The sequence below is a fragment of the Gekko japonicus genome, unplaced genomic scaffold, assembly GCF_001447785.1.
Source record: "Gekko japonicus isolate JY-2015 unplaced genomic scaffold, Gekko_japonicus_V1.1 scaffold291, whole genome shotgun sequence".
Classification (NCBI taxonomy): Eukaryota; Metazoa; Chordata; class Lepidosauria; order Squamata; family Gekkonidae; genus Gekko; species Gekko japonicus.
The window spans coordinates 162,200-176,378 of record NW_015175978.1 but is presented as its reverse complement, the minus strand read 5'-3'; the positions used below and the strand labels follow the sequence as shown (position 1 = coordinate 176,378).

The following is a 14,179-nucleotide window of genomic DNA, read 5'->3' as shown; positions in this document are numbered from 1 at the left end:
ATCTTTTCACACGGGAAGTGTCCTTGAGCAGAGTCTGTGTTTGGCTAGTGATAGACCGTATATCTTTCACGGTCTTTGTAATATCGCTGACGTGTATGAATGGAATTTGAGGGTTGCAATTATACGCTGCTTTCCCTCCTTTGCCCCTCAGACAGAGTCTGAACCCATGAGCATCTCAAATCTCTACATAAACCTTTCACTAAAGAAAGCGTGTGTGGAGAGTGATTTGACTGGGAACCTGACAGATTGTGTGAGACAGGATGCTGGACTAGATGGACTATTGGTCTGATCCATCAGAGCCAGTTTGGTGTAGTGGTTAAGCGTGCAGACTCTAATCTGGGAGAACCGGGTTTGATTCCCCACTCTTCCACTTGCACCTGGCTGGATGACCTTGGGCAAACCCAAGTTCTGGCACAGCTGTTCTTGAAAAACAGCAGTTTCTGTCAGAGCTCTCTCAGCCTCGCCTACCTCACAGGGTGTCTGTTGTGGGGAGGGGAAGGGAAAGGAGATTGTACGCCCCTCTGAGACATCTTTGGGTAGTGAAGAGCGGGGTATAAATCCAATCTCTTCTCTTCTCCTCCTCCTCCTCCTCCTCCTCCTCCTCCTGAGGTTCTCTTGCCAGGTGCTAGAGCCTCCGCTCATCCAACAACAGAGAAGAGTTGAAGAAAATGGATACTAGTTGGTGGAAATATTGCCAGTTGCCCAAAATGCCTCCGTATCGACCGGGGTGGCCAAACTTGCTTAACGTAAGAACCACACAGAATAAACGTCAGATATCTGAGAGCTACAAGGCATGAACAAATATATAACCTACATGTTTTTAGTGGAAAATATTCAAATTTGCTTTTTATGAACATTAAATGAGACTGCCAAAAATAAAAGCAGAAGGGGTAAAAACAGGTATTGATAATGATCAGGGGTCATTTCCTGGGTGTTGCCTTCTGACACCTTGCACCTCTTTTTCTACGAAATGACCCCTGAGATATTTAACTTTCGATGGGGAGGGAGGGAGGGAGGAGATGGGGGGAGGGAGAGGTGGAAAGAAAGCAAGGGGAAGGGAAGACCAACCGGGGAGGGATTCCTCCCCTTCACTTCCCCAACCGCCCTGCCTGGAGCCGCACAATATGTGTGAAAGAGCCGCATGTGGCTCCCGTGCCACAGTTTGGCCACCCCTGGTATAGACTCTTCTGCATGCAGATGGCGGCACAGATGCTCTGCCAGAAAAGCCAAATTTCTTGTGTCGAGACAATTTTTAAAAAGCACAGCCCCATGGCCTAAATTCAGCACACTGGCATGGAATTGTCACTCTACAGGCTTTATTTCTGCTTGTGTTTGCAAAGGGAAGCACGTGGAAAGTGGCCCCCTCTGACCTTCATGCCGTCCGTGTGGGATTTCTCCCAGAGTCCATCCGGACATTTCCCCAGATTCTCTCCACGAGCAAAACGGTGAGAAAACGAGCAAGGAAGTCCGGCACACTTTGTAGAGGTCTGCTTGTATCCTGTATGGATGGAGGACACAGGTGTACATAGAGCAGGAGATGCTCTGAATTCTGGTGTCCTGGCCCCACTGCTGGACCTCCTGAGGGCACCTGGTATCTTTGGCCACTGTGTGACACAGAGAGTTGGACTGGATGGGCCATTGGCCGGATCCAACATGGCTTCTCTTATGTTCTTATATGGAGCAGAGGTCCATCCGTGGCTATTAGCCACAAGGTATACATAGGAACTCTTGGTCTGGGGCAAGTGATGCTCTGTCTTCTGCTGTCCTGGCCCCACTGCTGGACCTCCTGAGGGCACCTGGTATCTTTGGCCACTGTGTGACACAGAGAGTTGGACTGGATGGGCCATTGGCCGGATCCAACATGGCTTCTCTTATGTTCTTATATGGAGCAGAGGTCCATCCGTGGCTATTAGCCACAAGGTATACATAGGAACTCTTGGTCTGGGGCAAGTGATGCTCTGTCTTCTGCTGTCCTGGCCCCACTGCTGGACCTCCTGAGGGCACCTGGTATCTTTGGCCACTGTGTGACACAGAGAGTTGGACTGGATGGGCCATTGGCCTGATCCAACATTGGCTTCTCTTATGTTCTTATGAGTACTAGTTATTGTTTTTTAAGCATAAAGGTTGTCATTAGAACCTCTCTCTCTCACTCACTTTTTTTTTTGCTGTCAAGTTATCGCTGACTTATGGCGACCACACGCTGTTTTCAAAGCAAGAGATGATTGGAGGTGGTTTGCCCTTGCCTGCCTCTGCAGAGGGACCCTGAACTTCCTTGGTGGTCCCCCATCCAAGTACTGACTGGGGCTGAAGCCCTGCTTAGCCCCTGAGACAGTAAGAGCCCGGTCCAGCCTCGGGCACCCAGGTCAGGGCAGAGACCTTCAGAGGTGGAGTGCCATTGCGTGGCAGCCCAGGACTTCATTGGTGGTCTCCCATTTAAAATACTAACCGGGGCTGACCCTGCTTAGCATCCCAGATCAGATGAGATGAGGGCAGATGAACAGAGGTGGTTCGCCACTGTCTTCCTCTGAAAAGCAGACCTGAACTTCTTTGGTGGTCTCCCATCCATTTACTAACCAGGGCCGACCCTGCTTAGCTTCCGAGGTGGGGTATAAATTATATATATATATTCTATTATTATGATTGTTGTTGTTGTTGTTACCAGTCTCTCTAGTTATACATCTGAATGGTCTAATATATGATATGATGATGATGAAGACGACGACACTGGATTTATACCCCGCCCTTCACTTCCCAAAGGTGTCTCAGAGCAGCTTACAAGCTCCTTTCCCTTCCCCTCCCCACAACAGACACCCTGGGAGGTCGGTGGGGCTGAGAGAGCTCTGGACAGAAACTGCTCTTTTTCAAGAACAGCTCTTATCAGAACTATGGCTTGCCCAAGGTCATCCAGCCAGGAGAAGAAGAAGAAGAAGAAGAAGAAGAAGAAGAAGAAGAAGAAGAAGAAGAAGAAGAAGAAGAGATGGGATTTATACCCCGCCCTTCACTACCCAAAGGAGTCTCAGAGCGGCTTACAAACTCCTTTCCCTTCCCCTCCCCACAACAGACACCCTGTGAGGTAGGCGGGGCTGAGAGAACTCTTTCGAGAAATGCCCTTAAGAGAACAGCTCTGAAAGAACTTGTGACTGACCCAAGGTCATCCAGCAGGTGCAAGTGGAGGAGTGGGGAATCAAACCCGGTTCTCCCAGATTAGAGTCCGTGCACTTAACCGCTACACCAAACTGGCTACACCAAACTGGATAATACTAGATTACAGTTTTAATATGAAATATAAAGGGTGTTATTTGTATGTGCTGTTTACTATAACATAAGAACAGTTTATTTTGTGTGCAATAAATTTATGCATTTACAATCATTCTCTCTCTTTCTTCCTTTTTTATTTCGGGATATCCCCACTGAGATCCACCCCGATATAAACAGACTACGAGGTCCTGTGTTATTCCTTTCTGGAATCCTTTTTAAAAACTAATTTCCCCCTTCTTTGGGTCCAGTTTGAGTAACAAAGCACCTAGCTGTAGGGGCTGCCTTCTACTGAATGAGACCATCAAGGTCTGTACTGTCTACTCAGACTGGCAGTGGCTGTCATAAGAACATCAGAAGAGCCCTGCTGGATCAGACCACTGGTCCATCTAGTCCAGCATATTGTCTCACACGGTGGCCAACCAGTTCCTCTGGAGGGCCAACAACAGGGCACAGAGGCTGAGGCCTTCATAAGAACATCAGAAGAGCCCTGCTGGATCACACCACTGGTCCATCTAGTCCAGCATCTCGTCTCACACAGCGGCCAACCAGTTCCTCTGGATGGCCAACAACAGGGGTTGAGGCCTTCATAAGAAGAGCCCTGCTGAATCAGACCAGTGAGGGTCCATGCAGTCCAGCCTCCTGTCTCACACAGTGGCCACCCCATTCCTCTGGAGGGCCAACAACAAGGCACAGAGGCCGAGGCCTTCTCCTGATGTTGCCTCCTGGCTGTAGGATTCAGAAAATTAATGCCTCTGACTGTGTAGGTTCCCCTCAGCCACCATGGCTAGTATTATTGATAGACTTACCCTCCATAAATCTATCTAATCCCCTTTGAAAATTGCCTGTTCCACTGCATCCTCTGTCAGCGAATTCCACATTTTAACCACTCTCGGTGTAAAGTAGTATTTCCTTCGGTCTGTCCTGAACCTACTGCCCATCAGCTTCACGGGATGCCCTCGATCTCAGCATCTCAGGCCGAGGCCTTTCACATCACCTACTCCTTGGTCCTTTCGATAGAAGATGCCTCCTTCTCGTTGGGGCTGGAGCAGGACGTCTTTGCGGCTGGTTCTGCTCCTGAGAGCTCTGCCTTGTGGGTTTCCTGCCTCAGGCACCAGCATATATCATGGGAGGGCGGGGGGGTGACAGCAAGCCAACCAAGGTAACTGAACACGCCGATCTCGGGGACTGGCTCGTAGCTGCTTGGCGACCGGCCAGGGCTGACAGATGGGCCTCGCCAGCTGGCCGGGGAGTTGGTCCCAAGAGGGTTTGGATGGTGGCGGATCAGTTACAGGGTGGGGAAAGGCCATGAGAGCCCATCTGGCACAGGGAGGGGGTTTGAGCTCTCAAAGCCAACCCGCAAGTGACGAGCACGGCCGAGCTCTCGGAAGACATGGCAGTGTGGGGTGGCCAACCTCCAGGTGGAGCCTGGAGCTTTCCTGGAGTTGCAATTGATCTCCGGACCTCAGAGATCAGTTCCCCTGGAGAAAGGGTCTGCTTTGGAGGGAGGACTCCAAGGCGTTATAGACCTCTGAGGCCCCTCAGAGGGCAAAGGTGGTGTGGAGTTGTTTTCTGTCACCCCAGAAGGTCGGACCAGAACCGACGGGTTGAAATGAAATCAGAAGAGTTTTTGGCTCAACATGAGGAAGAACTTCCTGACAGTTAGACCAGTTCCTCAGTGGAACAGGCTTCCTTGGGAGGTGGTGGGCTCTCCTTCTCTGGAGATTTTCAAGCGGAGGCTAGGTGGTTCCTCAGTGGAACAGGCTTCCTCGGGAGGTGGGGGCGCTCCTTCTTTGGAGGTTTTCAAGCAGAGGCTCGATGGCCATCTGACAGCAATGCCGATTGTGTGAACTCGGGCAGATCACGAGAGGGAGGGCAGGAAGGGTTGCATCCGTGCTTAGCTTTGGCGAGTAGATAAAATGGGTACCACTCCTTAGAAAGGGTGGGCACACCAAAGACCCCCCCCGGTGGGGGAGGTGTTAGCTGACAACTGGAATGCTCAGCTCGCGAGATTGAAAGCCTAAAGAAAAAAAATCTCTTTGACTCTGAGAAGCCTGTAATGGGCCGTTCCGGCCAGGCGGTGGCAGTGTGGCGCTGCAAGACCTGGAGAAGCTGACGTCATCTAGCCGAGCCGAAGTGAATATGCCGACGGAATACGTCTGACCCTGCAGCTGAGCAAACCCTCGCTGACTGTGGATGTGTGTGATTTAAAAAGATATATGTTGTTCTCCCTTACCCCATAAATCATTGTTAGTCCCGCGTGAATGAGTAACTGTAAATCGCTCAGAGCCAGTAAGCTCTGCAGGATTGAGCGATTAATAAATTGAAAGATGATGATGATGATTATTGTTGTTGTTGTTGTTGTTATTATTATTATTAGTTCTTGTGGCCCTTTCTTACACAGCCCAGGATCGACACTTTGGGGTCAGGAAGCGTTTTTCTCCAGACCAGTTTGGCCGGGGAACCTGGAGGTTTCTTGTCATCTTCTGGGCGTGGAGCAGGGGGTCACTGGGGGTGAGTGGGGGGGGGGAAGGTATTTGAAAATTTCCTGAATTGTGCGGGGGGTTGAACTAGATGACCCTGGAGGTCCCTTCCAGCTCTATGATTCTAGGATCCTAAGTGGTGTCCAGGGGATAGAAACCGCTGGAAACCTTACTCAGCTCCCATAAGTGGTTATTCACCATGGTTGCCAACTCCAGTGGAAAATTCCTGGAGATTTGGGGGTGGAGCCTGGGGAGAATGCAGTCTGGGGAGGGAAAGGACCTCAGGGGGCTATGAGGCTATAGAGTCCACCCTTCAAAGCAGCCATTTGCTCTGGGAGGACTAATCTCTGCCATCTGGAGAGCAGCTGTAACTCCGGGAGCCCTCCAGGATACACCTGAAGGTTGACAACCCTGCCACCACTGTGGTTTCTCTCAGCTCTTTCAGTCCTCTTTGAACCCTTTGAAGAAGGGCAGTGGGCACAGTCACACACCAATACAGGAAGCTGCCTTCTATTGAATCAGACCAGTGAGGGTCCATCTGGTTCGGCATCCTGCCTCACACAGTGGCCAACCGGTTCCTCTGGAGGGCCAACAATGGGGCAGAGAGGCTGAGGCCTTCATAAGAACATCAGAAGAGCCCTGCTGGATCAGACCAGTGAGCGTCCATCTAGTCTAGCCTCCTGTCTCACACAGGGGCCCCAACCAGTTCCTCTGGAGGGCCAACAACAGGGCACAGAGGCCGAGGCCTTCATAAGAACCTCAGAAGAGCCCTGCTGGATCAGACCAGTGATCGTCCATCTAGTCCAGCCTCCTGTCTCACACAGGGGCCCCAACCAGTTCCTCTGGAGGGCCAACAACAGGGCACAGAGGCCGAGGCCTTCATAAGAACATCAGAAGAGCCCTGCTGGATCAGACCAGTGGTCCATCTCGTCCAGCCTCCTGTCTCAGAGTGGCCAACCAGTTCCTCTGGAGAGCCAACAACAGGGCAGAGAGACCGAGACCTTCATAAGAACATCAGGAGAGCCCTGCTGGATCAGACCAGTGAGGGTCCATCTAGTCCAGCCTCCTGTCTCACACTGTGGTAGGGCTGCCAAATGCCCCCGGGGGGCGGAATTCCCCCCGCTTTCAAGCCCCGATTCCCGCTCCCGCGGAATCGGGGCCCGAGGGAAACCCCACCCCCGCGTGCGCGCCACCCGGAAGTGACGTTCTGTCATTCAGAGGGTCTCCCTATCCACTGGCTGCTTAGCCTGAGTCCTGCCTCCAACATTCTAAACAGTTTTGTAGTGTATGCTGACCACCACCGGGGGCCAGTGAACAGCCAGAGCTTGGCTCTGGAAGAACAATAGGGACTAGGCTCCTAGTCCCTCCACTGGGGAACCAATGGGACCCATGGCGGGAGATTCAAACCCACCAACGGTGACCAGGGGTGTGTCCCCAGGTATGTATATAGTTGGCCTGCCGGCCGTTTGTTCCTTGTTCTTGTTGTGTACCAAATAAAGCGTGCCATGCACCACGTCGTTGTCGGTCGTTTATCCATGCGGCAACCCACTACATAACACCTACACAGTGGCCAACTGGTTCCTCTGGAGGGCCAACAACAGGGCAAGTAGGCCAAAGCCTTCCCCTGATAAGAACATCAGAAGAGGACTGCTGGATCAGACCAGTGAGGGTCCCTCTAGTCCAGCATCCTGTCTCACATAGTGGCCAGCCAGCCTAGGCCTTCCCCTGGTGTTGCCTCCTGATGTTGCCTCCTGTCTCTGGGATTCAGAGGATTAGTGCTTCTGAAAATGGAGGTTCTCCTCAGTCACCATGGCTAGTAGCCATTGATAGGCTTATCCTCCATGAATCTATCTAATCCCCTCTTAAAGCTGTTGATTCCTGTGGCCATCACAACTTCCTCTGGCAGCAAACTCCACATTTTAATCACTATCTGTGTAAAGTAGTATTTCCTTTTATCCGTCCTGAACCTACTGCCCGTCAGCTTCACTGGATGCCCTCGAGTTCTAGTAGTCAGGACATAAGAGGAGCTGCCTTATGCAGAGTAAGACCCGCGGTCTCTCGAGGTCACTATGGTCACACATGAACACAGGCAGCTGCCTTATACTGAATCCGAACCTTGGTCCATCAAAGTCAGTCTTGTCCACTCAGACTGGCAGCAGCTCTCCAGGGGCTCAGGCGGAGGTCTTTCACATCACCTCCTACCCGATTCTTTTCGCTGGAGACGCCGGGGATTGAACCCGGGATCTTCTGAAATGCTGAGCAGATGCTCTGCCACTGAGCCACAGCCCCTAAGCACAAAAATTGTTCCCACGGGAGGCAGAGCCAACCGCAGTGGCAGGGAAAACGTATGAACTGGCCCCTCCCCTTTATCCAAGGCCTGGCTAAAATTAGGGTTGCCAATCTCCAGCTGGAGCCTGGAGGTCCCCTGGAATCACAACTGATCTCCCGACCACAGAGTGCAGTTCTCCTGGAGAAAAATAGCAGCTCTGGAGGGTGACTCTGTCACAGTGCTGGGGTCCCCCCCTCCCTCAACCTCCCCTCCCCAAGCGCCACCCCCAAACCTCCAGGAATTTCCCAACCTGGAGATGGCAACCAATGTTCCCTCTAAGCTGTGGCGTCTTGTGAGCAAAAATTCTACTGTGTGAGCTCCTGGCATTGAAGTTGTGAGCAAGCAATTTGGCTGCTGCATCAATTAGTCTGCTCTGGAGCCATCCCTTCCTGAGCGGAGACAAAAAATGTGTGAGCCGGAGGCTAAAAAACTGTGAGCTAGCTCACACTCACTCAGCTTAGAGGGAACACCGATGGCAACCCAATGCCCGGGTTTCCCCCTTTTTTTTTTTAGCGGGCATTGCCTGGGAGAAGGTGACCTTGAGTTGGTGTAGATGGAGCATTCGGCAATTTGCACCAACAAACTCAAGGATCTGTCTCATGGCGATATACCGATGAAGCATCACCCTGCCAACCAAAGTCCGCATGGTCAAAGAGATGGTATTCCCAGTAGTCATGTATGGCTGCAAGAGCTGGACTATAAGGAAGGCCGAGCGCCGAAGAATAGATTCTTCTGAACTATGGTGCTGGAGAAGACTCTTGAAAAGTCCCTTGGACTGCAAGAAGATCAAATCAGTCAATCCTAAAAGAAATCAACCCTGACTGTTCCCTGGAAGGCCAGATAATGAAACTGAAGCTCAAATACTTTGGCCACCCAATGAGAAGGGAGCACTCACTGGAGAAGACCCTGATGCTGGGAAAGATTGAAGGTCAAAGAAGACGGGGACGGCAAAGGATGAGATGGTTATCGATGCATAAGAACATAAGAGATGCCAATGTTGGATCAGGCCAAAGGCCCATCCAGTCCAACACTCTGTATCCCACAGTGGCAAGAAATACCAGGTGCCATCAGGAGGTCCACCAGTGGGGCCAGGACATTAGAAGCCCTCCCACTGTTGACCCCCCCCAAGCACCAAGAATACAGAGCATCACTTGCCCCAGAGTCCCTATCTATACCTTGTGGCTAATAGCCACTGATGGACCTCTGCTCCATATGCTTATCTAATTCCCTGTTGAAGCCGTCCATGCTTGTTGCCGCCACCACCTCCTGTGGCAGTGAATTCCAAGTGTTAATCACTCTTTGGGTGAAGAAGTACTTCCTCTTATCCATTCTAACCCGACCGTTCAGCAATTTCATGCAACGAACATGAAGTTCAGCAAACTCCGGAGGACGACAGAGGTCAGGAGGGCCTGGTGTGATGTGGTCCATGGGGTCGCGAAGAGTCGGAGTCAACTGTGCGACTGAACAGCAACATGAGCTAGTGTTACAAATGTAAGGCATACAGCCTGCACCCCCAGAAAAGCCCCCCGGGCTGTTAGAGAACCCAAACGCCCTCCGGTCCCCCCTACCTTTCTCGCTTTCTTCGCTTCGTATTCCATGTCCTGTCCCTGCTCCGCTCCTGTCCCCAGGAAGGCGGCTTTTCCTCTACTCGGCCCACCCTTTGTTTCCTCATCCTGTGCTGGAAACTCCACCAGCCCCTAGCCAAGCTGCCAAGTTCCTGCCCTGCCGGGGACTGATAAGCAGATGGAGCCGCCCCACCGAGGCAAGGAAGAAAGGCCTGCCTGGGGCAGTGTGGGGGTATGAGTGGGGTCTGTGTTTTGGAGAAGGGGGGTCTCCACTAGGACTCCGGTCAGGGCTGGTAAGTGCCGAGTGTTGGAGTGAGCGAGTCAGGATGCCTGGAGATTGGGGGGGACGCTATATCACGTTAAGGCTGCGGTCACAAACACTGTGTCTGTTTGGTGTCCGGACTCTAATCTGGGAGAACCGGATTTGATTCCTCCACTTGCACCTGGCTGGATGACCTTGGGCAAGCCAGAGTTCTGTCAGAGCTGTTATTGAAAAAGAGCGGCTTCTATCAGAGCTCTCTCAGCCCCGCCTACCTCACAGGGTGTCTGCTGTGGGGAGGGGAAGGGAAAGGAGTTTGTAAGCCGCTCTGAGACTCCAAGTGAAGGGTGGGGTATAAATCCAGTCTCCTCTTCTCTCAAGAGCAATTCTTGAGAGCCCCGCCTACCTCACAGGGTGTCTGTTGTGGGGAGGGGAAGGGAAAGGAGATTGTCAGCCGCTCTGAGACTCCTTCGGGTAGTGAAGGGCGGGGTATAAATCCAGTCTCCTCTTCTCTCAAGAGCAATTCTTGAGAGCCCCGCCTACCTCACAGGGTGTTTTTGTGGGGATGGGAAGGGAAAGGAGATTGTAAGCCGCTCTGAGACTCCTTCGGGTAGTGAAGGGCGGGGTATAAACAGGGCCGGCCCCAGTCTATTTTGCACCCTAGGCGGGGATCCCTTCTGGCGCCCCCCTCCCCGTGCGCCCACCAATTTTCAAAAATAAATGCATTTTAGGAAGAATGAAAAACACAAATAATCAAGAAACTCCCAGAGTACGGGGCTGGGTGCAGTTTGGCAGCCCTAAGGGCCGGCCCGCTCTAGGCAATCGCCTAGTTTGCCTAGTGAGTGAGCCGGCCCTGGGTATAAATCCAATTTCCTCCTTTTCCTCCTCCTCCTCGTCTTCTTCTTCTTCACTAAATAATCCACATTCAATCCACTTTCAGTGCACTTTCAAACTGGATTTTGCCAGTTCGCACAGTAAAATCCAGTTGGAAAGGGCACTGGAAGTGGGTTGAAAGTGGATTACTTAGTGTGTGTGAGCGAAGCCTTAGTGTTGCATAGCTGTTATCTCCTTGAATGGGATGCCTCCCTTTGTCCTAACCTGGAAGCTGCCCGCTGACCCCTCCTCGCCCTTTGTCCTCTCCCCCTCTCTTCACATGGCCTTCCACGGAGACAGACGTCTCTGCAGGTCTCTCCTATAGAGACAATGCCCTCATATTCCCGCACATATGATGCCGGACAGAGTTCATTCTGAGTGTGTTCTACTTTCTAGCTTCTAAAAGCAGGCTCTATTACTTCTCATTATAGAATATTGATGACGAAGTCCCCAAATTTCCCAATTAATATCTCCATAACACACGCACGTAGCACGGGGGGGGGGGGTATACAGGCATCCCTTCCTGGACCCCCACTGCCAGGAAGCGGGTCGAAACCAAGCCCCTGTGGCAAAGCCCTGTGGTACTGCAAGGCCAGGATGGAACTGGTGATTTTAGGATTCCACTGGAAATCAGTGTTCCTGTAGCATCTTCCCTGTTTCTCAAAACAGAACACCAGCCAGACCGCTCCCTCTCGCTTCCCGGAATCTCTTGTCATTCTACCCCATCAGATCTGGTCGCCAACTCCTCCTTGGGAAACTCCTGGAGATTTGGCCACTTTCTCTTACTTCAGAGGCTTCGGGGGGTTATGCGAATGAAGAGAAGAAGAGATTGGATTCATACCCCGACCTTCACTCAGAGTCTCAGAGCAGCTTACAAACTCCTTCCCCTCCCCACAACAGACACCCTGGGAGGTAAGCGGGGCTGAGAGAGCTCTCTTGAGAACTGCCCTTGAGAGCACAGCTCTGACAGAACTATGGCTTGCCCAAGGTCATCCAGCAGCTGCAAGTAGAGGAGTGGGGAGTTCTGCCCCTCCTTTTAAAAGTACTGGCCTGAGGGGTTCTTCTTATCCATATCCATGGGGTGCAGTTTTGTGCGGTTTGGTTGCAGGAAACGTCGGAGGCAGAGAGTGAGGATCAAATGGAACCCTCATCTGTCAACTTAGCAGCCTGGCAAAAGTATGGGAATCTGCCTGCTCGTAGGGTTGCCAGCCTCCAGGTGGGGCCTGGAGGTCTGCTTTTACCTCTGGTCTCCAGGTGACAGAGATCACCCTTGGAGAAAATGGCCGCTCTGAAGGGTGGACTCTCTGGCCTTGGACCATGCCGAGGCCCCTCCCCTCCCCAAGCCCCTCCCTCTCCCGGATCCACCCCCAAAGTCTCCAGGTATTTCCGAACCTAGACCTGGCAACCCCTTCACTGTATTCCGTGTGGATCCCTTCCCAGAAGCAGGGTGCTGTTGACACTCTATTGAGGGACAGCTGGCAAGACTCCTTTATGTGAGAACTGGACTCCCTCGTCACTCTGCCGCCATGCCTTTCAGCCAGGGCAACGTCCGGACCACTGAGCTTGATTTACAGCCAACTGTCAGGAACTTTTTTGCGCAAGCAGGGCTTTCTTTGTAGAAAAAGCCCAGCAGGAACTCATTAGCATAATCGGCCACACCCAAGAGCAGAAACTCATTAGCATATTAGGCCCCACCCCTGACAGCACAGCTCATTAGCACATTAGGCCGCACCCCCGTGTTACCAGAAGTGTGGTCATCCAGCCACACCCACCTTTTGCTTGTTATTCTGTTTACCTTGTTTGTTGTCAAAACCCAGGGCCTTTTTTTGTAGCAGGAACTCCTTTGCATGTTAGGCCACACACCCCTAATGTAGCCAATCCTGATGAGTGTCTGCAGTTGGGTGTGGCCTATTATGCTAACAAGTTCCTGCTGGGCGTGGCCAACTCGGGAGCCAGCCAGAACTCCGTTCCTGTGCGTTCCTGCCCAAAAATAGCCCTGGGCGCAAGCAATCCCACTGCGGTAAGAAAGGGTGCTTCTTTGTCATTCGTAATAATCTCCACACTGTCAGAGCTGTTTACCGAGCTTTTTCCAAGCTCGAAAAGTTTCTTTTCATTCTTTGGTAGAGGGTTTTTTGGGGGGGAAGACAAACGTGTGAAATTAAAGAAAGTTCTCAGGACAAACATATCTTCTGCCAGTAGATGGCAATGCAGGGTTGCTTTTTAAAAACCATCTGCCTAAAGCCAGGGTGTCGAACTCATTTGTTATGAGGGCCGGATCTGACAGAAATGAGACCTTGTTGAGCCAGGCCACATGTGTCATAAAAAGTGATGCCAGGGAGCGGAGATATAAACTTTATAAAGGACACAAACACAAAAGGTTTTTTTAACTTAAAATAAAAACATGTTTAAAACACTAGCACTCTTGCAATATTTTATTTAACAGTGTCTGATAATGGACACCTCTTGCTCTGAATTATTGCGTCAAAATGCCTGTGCTGTTGCAATCCTGAGTATGCTGTTCAGGTGTGTATCTGTAATCGGCAAACCTACGATGACGCAGCAGCAGCAGAACTGGAAGAAGAAGCAGAAGACAGCCGGTTCCACTGCGGGCCTGATAGCAGCCCTCCGGGGGCCTGATCCGCCCCCCGGGCCACATGTTTGACACCCTGGCCTAAAGGGTGAATTTGCACTGAGCATAGTGGCCCTCCACACTGCTTCCATGTTTCTCCAACTGTGCCAGATCAGGCAATTAGTCCCCTTCCTGTCTCGCCCTGACCTAGCCACAGTCATCCATGCAATGGTCCCATCCAGGTTAGACTACTGTAACTCGCTCTCCACAGGACTACCTTGGAGACTGACCTGGAATTACAACTTGTCCAAAATGCAGCAGCCTGGGTCATTACCGGCACCCCACTGACAGCGCATATTCAACCGGTGCTCTGCCAGCTGCACTGATTCCAGGTTGAATACCAGACCCGGTCCAAGGTTTTGGTGCTAGCCTTTAAGGCCCTAAATGGTCTGGAACCAATGTATCTACGGGATCACCTCTCTTGGTATACCCCCCAAAGAGCACTGCACTCTGGGGAGAAGAACCTCTTGGTGTAGAAAGCCAGTTTGGTGTAGTGGTTAGGAGCGCAGACTCTAATCTGGGAGAACTGGGTTTGATTCCCCACTCCTCCATATGCAGCCAGCTGGGTGACCTCACAGGGTGCCTGTGGTGGGGAAGGAAGGGAAAGGAGTTTGTAAGCTGCTCTGAAACTCCAAGTGAAAGGCAGGGTATAAATCCAATTTCCTCTTCTCTTCTTCTTCTTCATCCCAGGGGTCTTGTTGTAGAAAAAGAGCTGCCGGAGCTCATTAGCATAACTCATTAGCATAACTTATTTGCATATGCTACGCCCCCTGACATCACCGGAAG

At 51.6% G+C, this 14,179-nt stretch overlaps 1 protein-coding gene across 1 annotated transcript in view; it reads right to left on the bottom strand.

Annotated features, from left to right (window-relative positions):
• Positions 1–9,665, bottom strand: part of CCM2L (cerebral cavernous malformation 2-like) — a 38,545-nt gene extending 28,880 nt beyond the window's left edge. The window contains exon 1 of the mRNA XM_015426167.1: positions 9,636–9,665. Within this exon, the coding sequence (XP_015281653.1) occupies positions 9,636–9,665 (30 nt within the window). The remainder of the gene's footprint in view (positions 1–9,635) is intronic.
• Between the last annotated feature and the right edge of the window lie 4,514 nt (positions 9,666–14,179).